Consider the following 22500-nt stretch of genomic DNA (forward strand, 5'->3'; position numbering starts at 1 on the left):
ATTCATATCATTGTAGTCACTAACATAGAAGGGGGAAGCATCCTTTTGTGTCATGCATATAATTTTCTAATGTACCAATATCTGTTTTTTTTATACTTCAGGTATGGTGTGCCAAGTACAGCCAGGACAGTAGCAAAATTGTTAGTGTTTCTGAGGACAAGAGTATAATCGTTTTCAATTCTCCTGTGTGAAGAAATTTGAACAATAATCAAAGGATAACTGGATATTTATGTTGCTCTTACTAATCAGTGGCTGAACCCTCTATATAACAGAAACATGCTCATTATGCCTTGTGAAAAATGTCGCATCCCCGGTTTCCATGAACAAAAATAGTGCCCGAAACTGAAATGCACTGCATGTCTTGGAAAATATTTGAACAGTTATTGGAAAATGTAACTCTGGTGTTCATTAACATTTGCAATGGATTATACATATATCAGATTTATGTTATATACCACAATATATGCATATAAATGTAATTGAAGACTTTGACATTTCTTAATCCATAAAGTCAACTTCGAGATTTGGCAAATCCTTTCAGGCCAAATCAGAAATGGACTCTTTGATATTAAGATTGTACACTAAAGTGTTCTTAAGGTATGTAGAAGATTTACATCAACTTTGTTATTTCATAGAAGGTGTTTGCATACTTTCTGTAATTGGATTAAACTGAACTTGCAGATTAATAATTTATTTTTATTACATACAACTCCGTGGCCCTGATATGAGGATAGATATTTCTAGCATTGCTGATATGCAATAGTCAAGCTTGGAGAAGATATAATGCTTAAAATTGAAAAGTTAAATTAATTTTATCAAAATTTTAGTTAACAATTAGATTATTTTTTACATTTTATTTTTTACATATCATATAGTAAATTACGAGCTCTTTTAGCTAAACAGATATCACATTATACACTAATTAAGGGGTAGGAAACAACAAATCTATTAACAAAGGCTTTATTCATGTTAAAAAAAATATGCACACTATTTACAATCATATAATTAACATATATACACAATACAATATATGGCACAATCAAATGACTATTTGAATGGTACTTCAATGACTTCAGCAAATATTTGTGGATCACGGGCACCGCTGTTAAAAAAATTGCCATAGATGTAAATGCTGCAAAGATGTCATCTGATTTTAGAAACAGCTACCTTACATGCAGCAAAGATTTTTTTTTAGAATGATTAATGGATTTTAAAAACTTTGACTGCATATAAATTGGGTATGTAAGACTTAAGATTAAACATCAAAGTTTCAGGTAGTTTAACTGGATGATAATTAAAGTTTCCAGATTCAATGAATATATTTTTAGAGGTTAAAGGGAATATGAAGAAAAAGAAAATCAAACCCAATGAAGAAAATAAGTTTTCTTACAAAACTCTCTCTCTTTCTTAGATTTTGTTCCTTATTTTCAAATTTCTTTTTCTGAACTACCTATTATAAGATTATTTCTTTGGCTACTCTTATTTCTTTCCACAGAGTAATCTTTTTGATAACAAATATATGAATGGATATGAAATGTGATGCAAAACAAAAAGAAAAAATATATATATAATTTTGTTTTGATGAAGACATTAAATATAATTCAATAAGTACTGCATATGAAACTAAAATTAAAAGTATGTATTTACAAAGCTCTGTATTATAGGATGAAAATAAAGCTATATATTACCACTATAATAGTGCTTAAAACATATTGAAATGCAAATATAATGATAAATGTTTCATGATTATGTACAGAATAGGAAGAAAATATACGTTAAAGCTTAGTTAAAACCGCACAGATAAAAAAAAAATGTACGTGCTCATTCAGTGGAACAAATCTGGTAAAATTATCAACATTCAATTTATGTGTTAAGGGATAAACTACACTGAACCAGGAATAAAGAATAATTAAAATATACAAGGAGAATCTTTCTCACAATAAAAATTTAAATGAACATTGAAATTTATAAAAAGAAGTTTCCGAAGAAAAGTTTTAAAGCTGCTCATATTGTCTTGGCTCTATAAATTTTCCTATTGGTTAAAAATAGTGATTTTAAAAACAATTTCAGTCCATGAAAATCGTCAATGCTTGCCTATACAAACTCCGCAACAGATTCATAGTCTGCAACTGTTTTAGAGTACCTTAAAAATAATGATAATAATATATAAAACAAAAAAGAGGTTGAAGAAATGATTTCAGCACAAATGTACATTTCTAAAAAAATTACCCATCACTTCATTCTCGATTCCAACAGAAAAAAAAAGACTTGAATGAGGTGTGTAGGAAATCACAACTGAAACATACTTCACATTACACAATTGTAACACCTGATCATTGTGAACATTTGAAGATTTCTGTTCAGATACAAAAGTACATGTACAGGGTTTCTATTTACTACTGCATAATGTGCTCTCTTTGTAATAGTTACTAGAACATGAGATCATACATAAGGAAGCCTAGTGACAAATTGGTGTGTTCTTTTTTGATATATAAAGTTTTTTTTCTTCTTTTCAACACAATGAAAATCTGTTATTCTCGGTGTAACTTTTTTTTTTAACCCATTGTTTCTGATCGTAGGTTACTGTCAATGCTCCAGGTGACATAATAGTGACACAGAAGTTTTTGATATTGAACAATTTTGTTTTGTTTGGTGAACTATGAAATAATGTGGATGTATATGCATTGATATATGTGTTCTTGCATGTGCATAGGATGTGTTTTGTTTCTGTTTATAGATTAAAGTTGTATACTTAATTACATGCAGAGGAATTTTTCACACATGTACATAAAAAGTATACACTTGTGTTAGTAATCTTTCGTTAATATTGTAAGTACATTGTGTATTTAGTTAAAGGGAATATCATAAAACATTCTGTGATGATCAAACTGTTAATACACTGACGTTTTTAAAGCTAAGAACCAGTGCTAAAGCTAAAACAATATACCTGGTGTCTATTCAGAATCCAGATATTCGATTGTTAAACTTTTCTTCTTGTAAACACTCATCATTACTTTCAATATATAATACACAATAATTGGACACTAGTTTGTATTTTGACTTGTAAACGAATCATTTTTTTTCTAAACCATGCCTGCTATTATATGGCACTCATGTCACTGCTATATTTTGAATGACATTTTTGTCATAAAACTGTCATATAAAGCTATTTTTCCATCATGCAAATAGCACACTGGTGAAAAATGCTTAAATATCATGTCACTATGTACTTCCTACATCCACATCACATCACATTCCCAAATCAATTTTGCATGGCACTTCGGCTGCTGCCATACTACAACAAGGACAAGTACTCTGGCAGGTATTGTGCAACCAGTTACTCAGCAGAATGGGTTTGACTATTATAGGACTAGAAATAAATTATGTAGATTGGGACATGGGAATATTTCACAAGAATGCAGGAGTGATGAAGATGAAGGCTACACGGGAGTGGTGGATTCGGGAGGCTCAGCGGGCAGGGGGTCCAGACTGAGGGATGGCGTGGCAACCTCCCCGGTGTAGAGGAAATACTTGCCAGACTTCTGTGCTCGTGGGTCCCACCGCCAGGGCACTCCGCCCCCTCGCCACACTCTCCTGGCAATGACGTATAATGTGACCACGAGCGCGAGTCCCGGCAGCGTGAAGAGCAGTATGAGCAACGGCTCGCCTCCGACGACCTGCTCCTTGTACGGCTCGACAATGATGGTGGGGGTGCAGATTGAGAAGGCATGGTGGAGCGCCACGGTCACGTTCGAAACTGTGCCGAGGTAGTGTTCTAAGTGGTTCAAGTTGTGCGTTATGCTCGGAATATCCGGATCGGCACAAGCTATGTATTTTCCGGGCACTAATGTCGGAAATTCGTGTCTCGCCTCGGAACAGTTGAGCTGTCTTGTTGCTGCAACTCTGTGTCCTGCGATGATAGCAAGTGTGTAAGTACAGGGTGCTATGATTCCGTCCACACGTGTATGCACTACCAATTTGCCAGCGACTCCTCCGGCAGTTAAACTTGTAATCTGCGGAGTCACTGACATATCATTTTCAGTGTGGCCGAATGGAGGCGAGGCCAAAAGCAGCGGCTCTGAGCACCCCGGCAAGAACGCCTCTTGGTCACCTGTGCCCCGTTCGAGCAACATGAGGCAGTACCTGTAGGTCGCGCCAGGTACAAGCGCTTCCCCAGGAATCGTTACAGCCACGCGGTGAGGGTCACTGGTCCTGTCCGAGCTACAGTTTGCCGAAACCTTCTCTGCCAACACCTGGTGGGAGTCGGACACTCCTTTCACCACCTCATACACGTAAACGGCCTCGCACGAGTATGGAATGGCGCGCTCGTCGACCCTCCAGATAAGTTCGACACTCGGCTGGTTATCGTCCTGTACCTCAGCATCAGTGAACCTTAAATCTTCACTTTTCTTGGGTATCCAATGTGCTACCTGCAAGCTGATTTCCGCATCCGATAACCGCATATCAGGCGTGTCTTCAGCCGTCCCCTCGTCATGGTAGTAGTCGTGATAGTAGTCATGGTAGTAATCATGAAAGGAATTTTCTTCTGAGCAAACCAGTTGAGATTTCTTGAGTTCGATCTGTGGGAGATATATTCGTATTAGGGTCATGTATCACAAATACATGTAATTGTAAACAGCTAATGTGCAATGTACCAATTTTAGAATACTAAGAAGATAACGTGATAACTATCGGCAGCATCTAAGATGATAATGTGTGTGTGTGTGTGTGTGTGTGTGTGTGTGTGTGTGTGTGTGTGTGTGTGTGTGTGTGTGTGTGTGTGTGTGTGTGTGTGTGTGTGTGTGTGTGTGATAAAAAAAACATCAGTTTGTCCTCTTGCATGTGAAAAAAGAATATTGAACATAAAAGTTAACTGTTACCAGAAACTCGTGACTTACCAGAGGAGCATTTTCCAAGGCAGGTGGAGTAGCACAAACTGCACTCTTCTGCTCTGGTGTGTGGCCAATCAACCACTCGACGAACCATTCAATCGTGCAGTCACAGTGAAGGGGGTTATCTGCAGAAAGAGATGACGAATGCTGAATCCTCTTACAGTAATAAATTCATATACATACATTTACATAATATTTGCTACTGCAATGCCGACCAAAACTGTTCAAGCGCTTTTGGAAATATGCACATGTTTCAAGTTCCATGCACATGAAATATGTTCTTACCAGTAAGAACGAGATGCTGCAGAGCTGGCGTCGAGTTGAACACGTGAGGCTGCACAAGCGAGATGTCATTGGCTGATAAATCCAGGGAGATGAGGGAGGGCAGCTGGTGCACCAAGTCGGCGGTCACCGCACGGAGAGCGTTGTCGGCGAGGGCGAGCTGCGTGAGGCGAGGGAGGTGGGCCAGAGACCAGCCAGACACGGCCACGACTCGGTTATGAGACAACTTGAGGTGATGCAGCTGGCTCAGGTTGGCGAAGGCGTGGTCTTCAATCACGTCGATCTTGTTGTGCGACAGGTCGAGGTCCTGCAGGTTGGGGCAGTTCCCGAGAGCACCTCTGGAGACAGCGGTCAGTTCATTGTCGGACAGGTCAAGGGAGGTGAGGCCTTTTGCACCCGTGATGAGGGAGGACGTTACAGCACCTTTCAAGAGATTTGACTGCACCGAGAGGCGCTGCAGAGCGTGCAGCCCTCTGAACGTCCTCTCGTTGAGTTGACCTGCATCCAGCTTGTTGCGGGCGAGGTCGAGGGAAACGAGATGCGGGAGACGCACGAACGCCTCCGGGTGAAGAAGGTGCAGGCCATTGCCGGCCAGGTTCAAGTTCTGCAACTGCAGAAGCGTCGGGAAGGCGTGAGGAGAGAGCTCCTGGATGTTGTTGTCGCTCAGATCCAGGCGCTGCAGGTGCTTCAGGACCTTGAGCGCATCAACCGGAATGGACACGAGCTTGTTGTTGGGCAAGCCCAGGGCAGCCAGCGTGGTCTCCAGGCCTGCGAAGGCGTCGCCAGGCAAGGTCTCCAGGCCCGCCGTGGTAATGACGAGTCCGAGGAGCTCCATGTGCGCGAAGCCGCCTCCGGGGATCTCGCCCAGCCCGTGGATGGCCATGTCGAGCAGGGAAATGCTGCCCTCCGCCTTCAGGGTCTGGGTGAGCAGCGTCAGGTCCTGAGGCCGGTCTGCCTGGCCGCGGCACCGCACCGTGTGGGGCACGTCGCAGGTGCACGAGATGCCCAGCACCCCGCCCACGTGGGGGCACGTCCATCCGCCCGCGAGAGACGCACTCTCGCTGGCGTTGATGAAAGTGCTGTCTCTGTTTGCCGCGGGCGGACGCGACGTCGTGACGGCATTGCTGGGCGAGGTGATGACGACCGGCAGCTCGGCGGGAGGAACAGCACCTGCACTTAGAGTCCACAATGTCGCCAACGCGAGATTTCGAAGTGCCACCGCCATTCTGGTGAAAGAAAGAGAAACAAAAACATTAGTATATGCCGCACATACTTATTCACATTAAAGCTGCTAACTCAACATATGTGGCTAACCATCTACAAAAACATTCACACTTTCATCTAAATAGACCAAGTAATGGACTTAAAAATAAGTCATAATTTAGCAATATTTTCAGCTCTGGTGTCAAATAGCCAAAGTTTCACGACAAAAAAAGAAGAAAAAAAAAACTCCGGATGATTTTGCACAAAACCACACAATAAAAAAGAACGGCGAAAGAAGAGATGGTGCTCACAAAAGCGCAGGATATGTCGGCACAGAACCGTATCTGGTACTGATGCACGTAGCAACGTTTGTACATGTGGAAAACAGATCAAGGACCTGAGATAAAAAAAAAAAAATATCTCGCCAATGTCGGCGTTGAAATACTCCCGATAACAGAAGTTTTAACGCGTTAAATCTGATAAGAGCCAAATTAAGGAGATAACGAGAGTGAGGTACGGCAAGTTCAAAAGAAATCTTCGAGATGTTAATATAACGATAACCTCAATGCTAACCCCGCCGAGGACGGCACTTAGCCGCCCATCGCCCTACACCGCCCGCCGACCGCGTGGGCGCCACGTTCACCACCCATTACCATATTTTCATCCACGTCCCATAAATCAGCGTTCGCCCTCGACCCGCTTCAATAATCGAAGCGATGCCGCGAGCGATACCGACCGAAAGTCAGCGAGACCCACGGGGCGTGAGCAGAGGAGGTCATACATTTGAATTTAAAATTGTCCTCCGTTCTGATCGGGGTCGGAGATCTATCACGGACGGCGCGTCTGACTCTACGGAGGGAACCACTACAAATTATCTAGGAGGAGGAGGAGGAGGAGGAGGAGGAGGAGGAGGGGGAAGGAGGAGACATCCCCGATCCGCCTTCGATCGTGTGCGAATGGCGAACGACCCACTGCACCTCTTATATGTTAAGGCAGACGCTCTCTAAGCGTTTCTATGGGAGCTAATAATAAAGAAGAGAGAGAAAAAAAACGCAAGCACAAAGACATTCTCACATGCACTACCTATAGAAAATTATAATAAAGCATGCATAATAAACCGCTTCGTCATCATTCAGCCCACAAAGGTGTCCCACGTAAAAAGCAAGAAGTCCAGGACAACAAATAAAGGCTGGTAAACAGACGGGGGCGATCTGGGTCAACACAATAAAGGACCGGGATAACACACGCGTCGATCTGGATCAGCTCACGAACGCACAGAAGAACACGAACAGAGATCTAGAGCAACTAACGAAAGCCCAGAAGAACACGAACAGAGATCTAGAGCAACTAACGAAAGCCCAGAAGAACACGAACAGAGATCTAGAGCAACTAACGAACGCCCAGAAGAACACGAACAGAGATCTAGAGCAACTAACGAAAGCCCAGAAGAACGCAGAACGCAGATTGAGAACAACTCAGGGACGCCCAGAATAACAAGAAGGTCGCGTATCGAACGCCCAGGAGAACACGAACAGAGATCTAGAGCAACTAACGAAAGCCCAGAAGAACGCAGAACGCAGGTCGAGAACAACTCACGAACACCCAGAAGAACAAGAAGGACGCGTATCGAACGCCCGGGAGAACACGAACGAGGATCGAACGGCCAGAAGAACACGAACGAGGATCGAACGGCCAGAAGAACACGAACGAGGATCGAACGGCCAGAAGAACACGAACGAGGATCGAACGGCCAGAAGAACACGAACGAGGATCGAACGCCCAGGAGAACACGAACGACGGACAGAGATATAGACAAGGCGGAAGGAGGGAGAGTCACACACGCGCGCACATCGCCGACGCCATCCTTCATTGCGGGGACAGACAGGCGCGCTTCTTTTTTTTTTTTTTTTTACACGTACGCCGGGGGACTGCGTAAACACATTCCTTAAACGCCCCCTCACTCGCCGGCTTCGGGGGAAGAGAGGGGAGGGGGGGGAGAAGGGGAGGGGAGGGAAAGGGAGGGGAGGGGAGGGGAGGGAGAAGGGGAGGGGAGGGGGGAGGGGAGGGAGAAGGGGAGGGGAGGGAGAAAGGAAGGGGAGGGGAAGGGGAGGGAGAAGGGGAGGGGAGGGGGGGGGAAAGAATAAGGAAGGGGAAGTGAAGGGCGGGGACGGGAGGGGTGGGGAATGGAAAGAAAGGGAAGGGTAAGAGAGAGGAGGGAATGGGAAGGGAGGTAAGAGGGGGGGAGGGGGACGGGAAGGGGAAGTGAAGAAACATCATCTCGATCCAAGGGAAAAAAAAAATTACTTACACACACACACACACACTCACAAAAAAACGAGAATTTTAAGTGAAGCTCAAGATGACAATGTGCAAATTAGCAACATCAACTATTGCTTCACTGAATCCCAATACACAACGAAGGCCATCCTCTGACACTTCAACTTAATCGAGGGCCACTTCAAGGGCCTATTGATCGATCAGCGAGTGAAAGGAAGAAAGAAAGAAAAAAAAAACAGAAGCAATGACAACAATAATAAGAGTAAAAATAATGATAATGATGATAATGTTGATGATGGTGGGGCCAGAGAGGGGGAGGAAGAGGAGGGGGAGGAGGAGGAGGAAGGGAGGAAGGAAGGGAGGGAGGGAGGAAGGGAGGGAGGGAGGGAGGGAGGGAGAGAGAGGGAGGGAGGGAGGGGGGGGAGAGAGAGAGAGAGAGAGAGAGAGAGAGAGGGAGAGAGAGAGAGAGAGAGAGAGGAGAAAAAAGAGGGAGGAGGAGGAGAATTATGATAATGATGATGATATTGATACTGCTGATTTGATATGCAGCAAGATCGCAATCACTGAATCTTCACATGTTGAGTTGAGTTCGAACAAAGTTGAGAAAGATTCAAATTCAAAGTTAATGTATCAAGGCGTAAGAGTAAAAGAAAAAAGCGTTAGTCACTGATTTAGAAATCATTAAATAGCTTTTTTTTTTCTCTCTCTCTCTCACATATATATATATATATATATATATATATATATATATATATATACATATACATATACATATGCATATGCATATGCATATGCATATGCATATGCATATACATACATACACACACACACACACACACACACACAGCTATCTCTCTCTCTCTCTTTATATATATATATATATATATATATATATATCTAGCTCTATATATCTCTCCCTCCCTCTAATAAAGACCACTCCACCGAAAAGCACAATCACTTCAATCTTCCCCCTTATCTAATCGACAAACCACACCAATCTCACGAAGTTTCTGCAAGCGAATCACGCGCGACAGATAACCCATATCGATAACCCATATCAGTATCAATAAACAGCTAACAAGCCAAATTAAAAAAAGAAAAGAAAAGAAAGGAAGATTCATTGAGGTGATTGACCTTCCCGACCCCTTCCCCTTCTCCCCTTCTCCCCTTTCCCCCTCCCCTCCTCCCCCCTTCTCCCCCTCGGGATGGAAGACTGTTGTGACAAGGAAACTCTAGTCAACAACTGGCAAGTCCCATCGCTGCCGCACACATCAACCTGTCACCCAGACTGAGGCAGTTAAGACACAAACATCGAAGAGGAGAAGGAGAAGAAGAAGAAGTGAAAAAACGAAACAGAAAAAAGGGAGTGTAAAAAAAAAATCAAGATATAAAAAAAGTACAGTTGTCAAGCATCACTCACAGAGGCGCTGAAGACAAACACCCCTTCCCCCTCCCATCCCCCCTCCCCCTCTCCCCTTTCCCCCGTGACCTGTGGCGTGTCTGTCTATGACACTCCCGTTGCTACGTTACGATACAGGGTGAATACCGGAGGAAGCTAGACCCTTGGAACAGGGCGAGAGAGTGTAAGCATAACACTCTATTCGAGCAAGGAGGAGGAAGAGGAGGAAGGGGAGGAGGGGGAGGTGGAGAAAGAGGAAGAGGAGGAGGAGGAGAAAGAGGAAGAGGAGGAGGAGGAAGAAGAAGATGAAGAGGAGGAGGAGGAAGAAGATTAAGAAGAGACGAGGGAATGGCAGGGGGAGGAAGAAGAGGAGGAATAGGAGAAATAGGTAGAAGAAGAGGAGGAATAACAGGATGAGGAGGGAAAGGGGGAGGAAGAATAGAAGGAGGAAGAATAGGAGGTAGAGGAGGAGGAGAAGAGTAAGAGGAAGAGGAGCAAAGATCCCCTCGCGGGTGTTACATTAACACGCATTTATGAATGAAAGCGCGTGACGAGGTCCAGCCGACCCCTTTGCCGCGCCGACGCCAAATCTCCCTCTGTTTTGACACTCGTTGTTGATGCAACTAATACGCAATTTGTAAGTTTCTTTCGCTCTTGATTTATGCAGTGTGTGTGTGTGTGTGTGTGTGTGTGTGTGTGTGTGTGTGTGTGTGTGTGTGTGTGTGTGTGTGTGTGTGTGTGTGTGTGTGTGTGTGTGTGTGTGTGTGTGTGTGTGTGTGTGTGTGTGAATGAGGCTAAGAGAGGGGGGGGGCGACATGCACAGTGATATGTGTGGGCAGTAAGCCTACATTCATCAGAGGGGAGTGAGACATTAATATGTTTTATCCTCCCCTTCTTTGTCGAATTCCGAGGAAGGGAAACGCAAGGTCGTGCCGGGGTGGTAGGTGGTAGGGGGTAGGGGGTAGGGAGTAAGTGGTACCAGTAGTGGTATCAGAACCAGAAAGGTGGTGCTAACGGCGACAAGACCTATTATGAAAATGTACGAAGACATGCATAACCTTCGCACACGCACACCACAACTCGGACAAAAATCGTAGGACTGACACTTTAGGAGAGGGAGAGGGAGAGGGAGGGGGAGGGGGGGGAGGGGGAAGGGGATGAAGAGCGGGAGGAGGAGGAAGAGAAAAAGAAGAAAAGAAGAAGAAAGGCGAGGGAGAGTTGTAGGAGTAGGAGGAAAGAAAAAGGAAAAAAGAAGAGGTGGAGCAAGAAGAAGAAAAAGAAGAAGGGGACGAAGAGAAAGGAGGAGGAGGAGGAGGAGGAAAGAAAAAGGAAAAAGAAGTAGTGGAGCAAGAAGAAGAAAAAAGAAGAAGGGGACGAAGAGAAAGGAGGAGGAGGAGGAGGAGGAGGAGGAGGATGGAAGAGCGGGTCAAGAGTAGAAGTAAATGTGTCCCAATTTCGGCGTGATTATTTCCGGGCCGGCACGATCACTCTCGAGCACAAAGAGCAGCGCTTCCGGTCCTCGAATGGTTTCGCTCGGCTGTCGCCATCGAGGTCCAAGGACAGACAAGAGCCGGCCAGTTCTGCATCATTCACTGGATCCTGTCTCCCATGTATTATGTTTTTGTTTTGCTTTGTTATGATTTTATCTCATACTAATGTACATGAATCATATCTCATTCACCGAATTCTGCTTCTTGCGTGGCGGTTTTCCCCCGATTATATATATATAGTTTTATCAATCTGATACTAATGTACATACATCACATCTTATTCACTGAATTCTGCCTCGTACATCACGTTTTTTTCCGCGATTATGTTTTTTTTCCTCCTATCTCACATTAACATCTTATTCACTGAATTTTGTCCCATTTTTTCCCCATGGCTATGACTTTCATCACACACTAACGTCCATAAAGCAAATCGTATTTATTCACTGAATTCTGCCACGTACATCACACTCTCCCCCCCACCCCACACCACCCTACCCCCACCCCACACCACCAAACCACCCCACCCTACCCCCACCCCACACCACCAAACCACCCCACCCTACCCCCACCCACCAAACCCCCACCCCACCCCAGCCCCACCCCCGGACTATGTATGCCCTTCGATCGCACTCACGTACATCAAGCACCTCATACATCTCCCGCCATGTGTGTAATCCAGACACATGCTCAACACTTCTCGAAAATCGCTCATGTTTCTTCTCATTCGGCCTTGAGCGCGTGATCTACTGCAGGAGACTTTGTTTTCATGCTTGCACGCTTATCTCGTGTGATTGTCTTACCGGTATTCTGGGCAGTGGTATCGCAATGCTATGTTTGTGCATCATTTTCATGCGTTTGGCGGTCAGCTGATATGACGATAGTCTATATTTTCGATGTGATAAGGTTGTCTTCGTGCGACGGCAGTGAATTTCATGATCGGATGAACGGGTTATTTGGTCAGCTATTTTTGGCGAGAAGAATAATGTGAGTGAGAATGAAAAGGAGACAAAGATGATGATGGAGAAGAAAGAAGATGATAGTAGAAGAAGAAAGAAGATGGTACAAGAAAGAAGGAGAAGAAGAAGATAGTAGAAGAAAGAAGGAGGAGGAGAAGGAGAAGAAGGGTGATGATGATGATAATAACAACAAGAATAACAAGAACAACAACAATAATCACAAAAAAAGAGTATCGCTAGAGCGCCGCACGGCGTCCGGTATGCCCCCTCCCGCCCCCGCCCCCCCTCCCCATCACCTTCACCATCCCTCCCACCCCCACCCCACCCCCCAAAAAACAATAAACACTGTCACGGGAAGCCAGAACTAATTGGCCGCCTGAGCCCAGCCTTGCTTGCCGGAGCCGAGCTACTGATAAGGCGAATCCAAGCAGCATCCCTGTCACGTCCGCTGCCCACGTCTCTCCGGGCGGGATTTATGGGCGGCGAAGGCACGCCTGCCTGGTCCTCATGCCGAGAGACAATGGCGGAGGGGGAGGGGGGGTAGAGGTGGGGGTAGAGGTAGGGGTAAAGGTGGGGGTGGGGGAGGTATTCAGCAATCTCTTCTTTTGCTCTCTGTCTGTGTCTCTTGGTTGGTTTTGCTGAGAATTCTCTCTTTTTCTCTTTCTTTATTTTGACTCACTCTTTCTCCTCCCTCTTCCTCTCCCTCTTCACAATCCATAAAATCCCTTGACCCATTTTCCTTCGACAATAATCATTCATCGCATCCTTATCACTCCCTGGAATTATTATCTTCTTATCGTGACTCTCCTCCTCCTCCTAATTATCGTCATTTTCCTCCTCCTTCTAATTATCATTATTATCCTCCTCCTTCTAATTACCCCCGTTATTGATTGACACATAGATCAATGAATCATCAAGAGCAAAGATAAAGGGAAGAGAAAGAAACGATAATAACAACGAGCCACAATCCTCACCCTTCGTGTGGTCGCCATCAACCAGTATTATCAACCGCTCTTATCCTGATTGCCAGTATTATCACAGGCGTCGTTATTTACGCGGAAACGCTTGCCTCCTCCAATGGTGTCCGTCCTCTGGTGTCCTTTCTTCCAACCCCCCCCCCATCCCTCCACCTCTATCATCATCATCATCGCCATCGTCGTCATCATCATCATCATCATCATCATCATCGCCATCGTCGTCATCATCATCATCATCATCATCATCATCATCGTTTCCGCGTAAATAACGACGCTTGTGATAATAATATGTCAATCCTCTACTTCATCTTCCTTCTTCTCTTCATATCCCTACTCCTACTCCTCCTCCTCCTCCTCCTCTTCCGTCAATTCTCATACTTCATCCTCCTTCCTCTCTCCATCTCCCTCATCCTCGACCTCATTCAACTATTCATCTCCCTTATCTTTATTCCTCTCTCCATCTCTCTCCCTCCTCCTCCTTATCCTCATTCCTATCCTCACACCTACCCCTCCCCCCTCACACCCTCTCCACCCCAACTCTTCATCCTCATCCTTATTCCTATCCTCCCAATCTCCCGATCCCCCACTCCCCCCCCCCCCCGCCCATCCCAATCCCAATCCCTCCGCTGCCAATCCCCATAGCAAGCGAGTCCCGTCTGGCCTTGTAAGGTACGGGCGGGGCAGGATGAGGTGGTAGGAGGGGGAGGGGATGGGAAGGGGGGGGAGGGGGAGGGGGTACTAGAATGTGGAGTGAAGGGCTACCAGAAGGTGGGGGAGGGGGAGGGGGAGGGGGAGGGGGTGGCAAGAAGGTGGGGAGGAGAGAGGGTAACTAGGTGAGGGGGGGGAGGGAGTGTGACTAGAAGGTGGGGGTGGGTGACTAGAGGGTGGGGGGGGGGTGACTAGAGGGTGGGGGAGGGGAATACTTAGGGGGGTGGGGTGGGGGTGGGTTTGGGGGTGGACGAGGAGGGGAGGGGAGGCACTAGCACAGCATCGAGCCTACAGCAATGCACGACCCAGCGCACTGCTTTTTATGCGGAGGTTAAAAATGTAATTGTTCACAACAGGAAGTGTCAAATATGTACATCCTGATGCTAGGAGCTCCCTCCCCCCTCCCCTCCCCCTCCCCTCCTCACTCCCCCTTATTCTTGTTTTCTTCTTCTTGTTCTTTATTATCCCTTTTATTCAGATTTTATATTCTATTCGTCTATTCTGAGTGAGTGGAGGGTAATCAGTTATTAGGATCATCACAAACAAATAGGTATGATGGTGGTGGTGATGATTGATGATGATGATGATGATGATAATAATGATGATGATGATGATTGATGATGATGATAATAATGATGATGATGATGATGATGATGATGATGATGATGATGATGATGACGACGATGGCGATGATGATGATAACATTTATATGATAATTTTCTTTTATCGCGGCGAAGGTGCACTTGATGAGCGCTTAGTGATGAATTTCAACAAATGATCATCACCAACAAACTAATCATCAAATAACTATCGAGACCAACATATCCAGTGCATCTTCGCCTCGAAAGAAAAATACAACGAAATAAAAAAATAAGTAAAATACCATCTTTTAAAAATCTTGCAAAAACCGCCATCGAATTTCGGGAAAAACGAGACCAGTGATTGCGCAACAGATGCATCGAGGCTAATCTCGTTATATCAATTCGCTTCATGTTGATCGATTCTGATGGCCATTGCATATGTCCCCTGATTTGGCTTTCGGTAGCAATCGATTTCCCTTTTTTTTTATACAGCTTTATTTTCAAATCATCCGTTTCGTCATGATATCAAATCACCATCGACAATCGGATCGTAATAAAGCTATCGAAATACCCTCAAGGATGGGGACGGGGCCGCGCATGGATCGTCACAACACCAGTTACGTAAGGACGATCGTTGCGCACAGGAGGAGCAAGGCGTCACACATGCAAACACGACGGGGGGCAAAAAGGCACAAGAGCGCGGCACAAAATCTCCCCCTAAACCTGGCGCAGTCAAGTGATTAGTTGTGTCAACACAGACGCTGGTGTTGGGGGTCGCCACGACGTGAGGAAGGCTGCAGTGTGGGCGGAGGGGATGGCGGGGGGAGGAAAGAGGAGGGCAGGGGAGGAAAGAGGAGGAGGGGAGGAAAGAGGAGGGGAAGGAGGAGGGGAGGAGAGGGGAGAAGGGGATGGGGAGGAGAAGAGGGGGAGAGAGGATGTGAGAGGGTCACCAGGGAGGGGAGAGAAGAACAGAAAAAGGAAAAAGCGGGAAAGTCAGCTGGGAGGAGATGGAGAGAGAGGAAGAGGGAGGGAGGGAGATGGAGGGAGAGAGAGAAATAGAAAGATAAAAGAGAGAAAGAGAGAGAGAGAGAGAGAAAGAGAGAGAGAGAGAGAGAGAGAGAGAGAGAGAGAGAGAGAGAGAGAGAGAGAGAGAGAGAGAGAGAGAGAGAGAGAGAGAGAGAGAGAGAGAGAGAGAAAGGAGTGTCACCCCCGGGGAAGGGAGGGGGTAAGGAGAGGACAGAGAAAGGAGGAAGGTCACCAGGGACACGTTGACCCTGCCCCCGCGCGGGGACTACGTACTCTGCATAGAGAGTCCTTGCTCGACCTTGACCCAGTCGCCTGGTTGCTAAGATGGAGATGGCGCTGGCGTGCGACTAGGCTTGGTGGGCGATTATCCTGACAGAGCGAGGGACGGGCGGTTGGGCGGGCGGTTGGGCGGGCGGGCGCGGACGGAGGAGTTAAGTCATCGTCCTTAGGCGAGGATGAGGAAATGGAAATGCACTGCACTGACCTCTCGCAACCTTGACCGGATTCGTCCGCCGCTCGAAGCTCTCATGCGATGGAGATGCCACGAGGAGCACCCATGCTTGGCACATGGTTCGAGTCTGATGTGTCAATGCCGCGGCGGAAAGCGTCTGCATGGCACTTGCACTGCAGATGTGACGCCTCGAAAGGGATACGTGATGCGATAGTCTAAATATGGGAGAAGTCGTGTCATAATTTCACATGGCCGAGATTCACACCAGCGAGAGAAATCACGGGTATCAAAAAGGCTCATCGTATGAGAATAAAGATACGACACTACGCGACAGTCAAGGATCTAAAGGAGACCGCGACCCAAAACACACACGCACGCGCACACGCGCACACACACACACACACACGCACACACACACACACACACACACACACACACACACACACACACACACACACACACACACACACACACACACACGGGAATGAGTGTTTCCTCCCATAGGATTCAGAGTGAAACCGAGTCTTCTCCTTGGCAAGGGAGGAGGAGGTACTAGAAGACTCTCTCTACTCTAAGCAAAATCTGCCTCTCTCTCCCTCTCTCTCTCTTTCATTCCCTGCGTATGTATGTGATTAAGGGTTACAGGAACACGTGATCACGAAAATGAAAGCGGCCTACACAAAAAAAGCACAGGTCAGAGGGAGGAATAGGTCGAGGGTCGAGAATTTAGGCTGTGCTTCAGGTATGCTTCTCAAGCAGGCTGTCAAACATCGCTAAGGCAAAACGAAACTTTTAAGAGGTAACCAGTAACCTCTCAAACAACGATGTAACAGAAGAAGCAATAACTCCCGTGAAATGAAAACGCAAATGCACAAAGTCAAAAGAGGATGCAAGCCGTTGGCCAAGATGCAACAACCAACTTCTAGACAGTCAAGCGAGTCTAAACCTGAGTGAGATATTCATAAACATGTTCCTCTAACTCCATAAATCCTTCTTCATATAAAGCCATGTCTTCTCTCCGCAACCACAGTGACCCTTCGTATTCTCAATAAAGCATATAGCGCACGGCGTTGAAGGCGCTATCTCTTGGGATTACGTAACACTGGTAGGGACAAGAACGTGTTCTGACTGATCCCTGTCTCCTGTCAGACCTCCTCTTCGTCAGTTAGGTCTTGCGTTACGGGCGGCCGGCGGCCTTACTTCCTAAACCCGGGGATAAATCGAAAAGAAAAGACGATAATTTCCGCCTGAACCAAAAAAATCTTGCGCGCCGTTACCGAAAACGGGAGACGAAAACCGATGTATTTGGCGACTCGAGTCCCAACGATGAGAGCCCTTTCGCCAGGCACCTTGGACAGCTGACGAGGCTGTCTGGCTGTCGCTGTCGCTGGCCTGACGGACGGCTCAATGTCGCTCGGCCGCCGCGCATTCCTTCGGCTGACAGGCGGCGCCGGGCGGACACGGCCAGGTTGCACTGGTGTTTGCACTCTCAACATCAACGCCACTTACCACATCTTATCGCGGCCTTCAGGGACAAGGTTGCAACATTATCCCAGATCTACCTCAATCCTCGAGGTAATACTTGTCAGGTCTAAATGCCAGCCAGGAATCCGCGCTAATCCAAATAAACTAAAAGCGCCGAAGTCAACAGCGCCATAAGGAGCGAAGGACTTGAGGAGAGAGAAAAGAGAGAGAGAAAAGAGAGAGAGAAAAGAGAGAGAGAGAGAGAGAGAGAGAGAGAGAGAGAGAGAGAGAGAGAGAGAGAGAGAGAGAGAGAGAGAGAGAGAGAGGGGAGAGAGGAGCGAAGGACTTGAGGAGAGAGAAAAGAGAGAGAAGGAGAGAGAGAGAGAAGGAGAAGGAGAGAGAGAGGAGAGAGAGAGAGAGAGAGAGAGAGAGAGAGAGAGAGAGAGAGAGAGAGAGAGAGAGAGAGAGAGAGAGAGAGAGAGAGAGAAAGAGAGAGAGAGAGAGAGAGAAAAGTAATAAAATATACCCTCCATACACGAAATAAGCACAGGGTCCGTGTTCCGTCGCCCTCGAGCAAAGTACCAGACAAGCCATATACCTCGGAAAGGGGTTCGAGCCGAGGGACTCCGCCAGAGGGAAAAAATTGTCTAGTTAAAACACCTCCCGAATGCCAGAAATTGCCGGAGCAAATCCAGGAGGCGGAAGAAGGAGGAGGAGGAGGAGGAGGAGGAAGAACAAGAGAAGGAGAGAGAGGAAGAGGAAGGAGGAGGAGAAATAAAAATACCACAAACAGACATACAGACCTAAACTCCAAACAAAAAACGAAAAAACAAACAAAACAAGAAAACAAGTCCCCCAGCACGCACACGGGTCGGACACGCGGGAGTTCCATCAAAATGCTTCCTTGTTTTCTTTCGCCATGATTTACGGAGCTGTCGCTTTCTCTCCAGCGCTTCTTCTCGCTGCTCGTCACATCTCCCCCCCGCGCTCCCCGCCCTTCTCGTCGGCGCCAATCTCCGGGAAAGTGTCGTATTTTTAAAGTGAAAGCGAGTGCGAGTGCGAGTGCGAGTGCGAGTGCGAGTCCCTTCATTCATTAATCTCGAGGGCTGAGCTACAGGCGCCGACGGACACGCTCGAGGCATCCGCGAGGGAGAGCCCGCGGTAGGAGAGGCGCCAGCGGTCCTCCGGGAGTGAGAAAGTGGGGGCTGGTTTACGGTCTGCTCGGGACGTCGTAAGTGTTGTTCAGGAAAGGCCACTTACGGTAAGTGATGGGAATCTCATAGGCTGAGGTAATCATGTGAGTTTATAAGGACGCTAAAGTGAAAATCATGTCGATTATCTAATCCTGTTGGCACACACATTGATGAATATACTCATACACATACACATACACATACACGCACACGCTCACACACACACACACACACACACACACACACACACACACACACACACACACACACACACACACACACACACACACACACACACACACGCACACACACACACCAAAAGAGTGGATAAACCGCATAAAAACAGGCCACCGATTCCCCCCACTTGTCTGGCCCGGCGCTGCCCGTGGGCGCCTGACGCGGGGACACCTCCGGCAGTACAAATCCAGGATGAGTAAGAGTCGCCACGCCCACCTGAGGACGCCACCTCCCTCCTCCCCTACGCCCCCCGGCCCTGCCATTAGAGCCAACTAAACTCAACTGTGCCATCACAAAAGCTTCTTTTTAAAGTGAATTGTGGCGAAGTGAAGTGAAATTTGTGGGTAATTTTTTGGTGATTTTTTGTTACATAATTCAGACGGTTAAAGTTTCGCGTTTAGGAACGAGTCCCGTCTTTTTTTAAAGCTTTATAAAATCTTCCGCTTAACATATAAACATTTTACACAATGCAGGGCAGCGACAAGATGACAATCAACGAGATCAATAAAATCTTACAATAAAAACTATAACTGAACAATAACTATGATAACACCAATATCTAAAAAAAAAAACGATAAAAACAAAAAAACAATAATAACAACAACAATAACAATGATACTGCCATCACTACCACTACCAACAATAACTCACACCACAACAAAAACAACAGGAACCAAACAACAACCAAAAAAACAAAAAATCACCAATCAACATAGCGGCATCCACCACCACCACCACAACACAACCTTGAATGAAAACCCAAAACTCGGAAAAAAAGCTAAAAAAGAGCAACCTCAAAACCTCCGGGGGTTGTGTGTGACGCGCCGGCAAGAACTCGCCCTTGTCCAAAGGTACACACACCGGGGGGAAGGTCAGCGGGTTACGGTACACGCCCACGCCCACAACAACGATGCTGTGTCACCTTGACGTGTGTAGAAGGGAGTAGGGGGGTAAGGGTGTTTGTGGGGGGGGGGTGAAAAGGGTAAAGAGGGGGTGGGGAGTGGGAGAAGAGACGGGAGAGGGGAGAAGGGAGAGGAGAGAAGGGAGAGGAGAGAGACGTATTGGGAGTGGGTAGATGGGTAGAGAGGAACTAACAAAACCAAGGATAAAGAGTGGAAAATGGAGAGGGTGAGGGTGAGGGAGAGGGTGAGGGAGAGAGAGAGGGGAAGGGAGAGGAGAGAAAGAGAGCGAGACAGAGAGAGATAGAAAGATGGAGAGATAGAGACAGATAGATAGATAGATAGAGAGGTGGGGAGATGGAGAATGGGAAAATGGAGGGAAGGCGAAGAGGGAGAAAGAATTAAAGGAGAAAGAAGAAATAGTGAAGAGTGAAACGGACAAAGCAAAAGAAAACAGGAGGAGCAAAACGGGAAGGAGGAGAAGAATGGAGGGAAGACATCGAGGAGAGAGAGAGAGAGAGAGAGAGAGAGAGAGAGAGAGAGAGAGAGAGAGAGAGAGAGAGAGAGAGAAAACATGCCAAAAAACGAAAAACGAAAAAAAAAATCACAAAATAAACAAACAAAGAAAGAACGAAACAACACCACCAACAACACCAACAACAAACAACCGAATTGAAATAAGGGAAGAGCAAGAAAAAAAAATAAAAAATAAAATAAAAAGGGGGGACTGAGCAGCGAGATAGGGAGAGAGGTTGCAAGAAGCCTGTTGCTGGGTTACGCTGGGCTCTTGCTTCATCGCCTTCACTCATGGAGGATCTCGTACTTAAGGTCCTGGGAGAAAGAGGGGGGATAGGGGGAGGAGAGAGGGGGGAGAGAGGGGAAGGAGGGGGAGGGGGAGGGGGAGGGAGGAGGGGGAGGGGAGGGGGGGAGGAGGGGGGAGGGGGAGGAGGAGGAGGGGGAGGGGGCAGAAGAGGTGGTGGAAGGGGGAAGGGGGAAGGGGGAGGGAGGATGGGGAGAGAGGGAGAGGGAGAGGGAGAGGGAGAGGGAGAGGGAGAGGGAGGGGGGAGGGATAGGAGGGGGAGAGGGAGGGAGAGAGAGAGGGGAAGGGAGGAGGGAGAGGGAGGGGAGAAGAGAAGAGAGGAGGGGAGAGGAGAGGAGAGAGAGAGAGGAGAGAGGAGAGACAGAGAGAGAGAGAGAGAGGACAGAGAGAGAGAGAAAGGAGAGAGAGAGAGAGAGAGAGAGAGAGAGAGAGAGGAAAGAGAGAGAGAGAGGAGAGGGAGAGAGGGGAGAGAGAGAGAGAGGAGAGAGAGAGAGAGAGAGAGAGAGAGGGGGAGGAGGAAGGAGAGAGGGGAGGGAAGGGAGGGGAGAAGAGAGAGGAGAGGGGAGAGGGAGAGGAGAAGAGGAGGAGAGGAGGAGAGAGGGAGGAGAGAGAGAAGAGGAGGGAGGAGAGAGAGGAGAGAGAGGAGGGAGGAGGGGGAGGGAGAGAGAGAGGGGAGAGAGAGAGAGGGGGAGAGAGAGAGAGAGGGAGAGAGAGAGAGAGAGAGAGAGAGAGAGAGAGAGAGAGAGAGAGAGAGAGAGAGAGAGAGAGAGAGAGAGAGAGAGGTAGACTAAGGATGCCTGTGAAGAGGGTGTCACACATGAGTCCAAGCATTTGCCTCAGTGAGTCCGCGGGAAAGTCGTAATATATGTACCCACATATACACGCACGCCAGACCTGGCCACAAATCTTGTGTCGCAATAACGCCTGTCAACGCTGAAGGTTATATATAACACTTGTTTGACGGACGCGCTGAGGGTCCCCGGGAGACTGGGGGGGGGGGGTTAGTGCAACAAATCGTGCAATTGCCTCCGTCACACTCGTACTCATCTTCGACCTCAACTCAAGGCGTTTGCTGCATTTGACACCTTCGCTTCCTGTGGAAAAGATTGAGGGGGGAGGGGGAGGGGGATGGGGGGATGCGGGCGTCGCTTGCTTTACCTCCGCATGCACCTGCTTCACTCACTCTCTTCCTCACTTAATGTCTTTCTTCTTCTTATCTCTCTTTTTCTCCCATATTTGTTTCTGTTTCTGTCTCTGTTTCTGTCTCTGTCTCAGACTCTCTCTCACACACACACACACACACACACACACAAACAGAAAATGCGATACAACAACACAATCCCACTAACCTGTCCGCAGACACACTGCCTTCCGCTGGGTAATCGTTCGCCAACACCGTCTGCAATAAAAAGAGAAAAAAAACGAAGGTAAAATCTCACGCTTCAACTACACCATTACGTCAACATTGTCTTGCAAGCATTCCGCATCGTTACGTCAACAAGTGGGAAATGTAGCAACCGCAATCCGTGACTTTCAAACAATCGAACAATCCTTTTGCGGTTTGTTTGTCTTCCTTGCTTCCTTCCTTCCTTCCTTCCTTGCTTCCTTCCTTCTTTGTCCGGTTGGTTAACGAAAACGAAAATCG

At 47.0% G+C, this 22500-nt stretch overlaps 2 protein-coding genes across 6 annotated transcripts in view; one reads left to right on the top strand and one right to left on the bottom strand.

Moving 5' to 3' along the window:
- LOC122262335 (uncharacterized) overlaps positions 1-686 on the top strand; it is a 7413-nt gene extending 6727 nt beyond the window's left edge. Inside the window, exon 7 of the mRNA XM_043030338.2 lies at positions 102-686. Within this exon, the coding sequence (XP_042886272.1) occupies positions 102-191 (90 nt within the window). The 3' untranslated portion in view covers positions 192-686. The remainder of the gene's footprint in view (positions 1-101) is intronic.
- A 258-nt stretch (positions 687-944) lies between these two features.
- The window catches only part of LOC122262332 (uncharacterized), a 135766-nt gene continuing 114210 nt past the window's right edge, over positions 945-22500 (bottom strand). For 2 of the 5 annotated variants that reach the window (XM_086542770.1, XM_043030332.2), the window contains exons 3-6: positions 22205-22254; positions 5178-6400; positions 4899-5017; positions 945-4580 (exon numbers count right to left, since the gene is read on the bottom strand). In XM_086542770.1, the coding sequence (XP_086398896.1) occupies positions 3441-4580; positions 4899-5017; positions 5178-6399 (2481 nt within the window). In that variant the 5' untranslated portion in view covers position 6400; positions 22205-22254 and the 3' untranslated portion in view covers positions 945-3440. Of the gene's footprint in view, positions 4581-4898; positions 5018-5177; positions 6404-22204; positions 22255-22500 lie in introns of all 5 variants that reach the window. The other 3 variants (XM_086542771.1, XM_043030334.2, XM_086542772.1) reach the window with 2 other exon arrangements.

This window comes from Penaeus japonicus, unplaced genomic scaffold (genome assembly GCF_977035675.1).
Source record: "Penaeus japonicus unplaced genomic scaffold, GWHDUDI00000001_assembly GWHDUDI00000012, whole genome shotgun sequence".
Classification (NCBI taxonomy): Eukaryota; Metazoa; Arthropoda; class Malacostraca; order Decapoda; family Penaeidae; genus Penaeus; species Penaeus japonicus.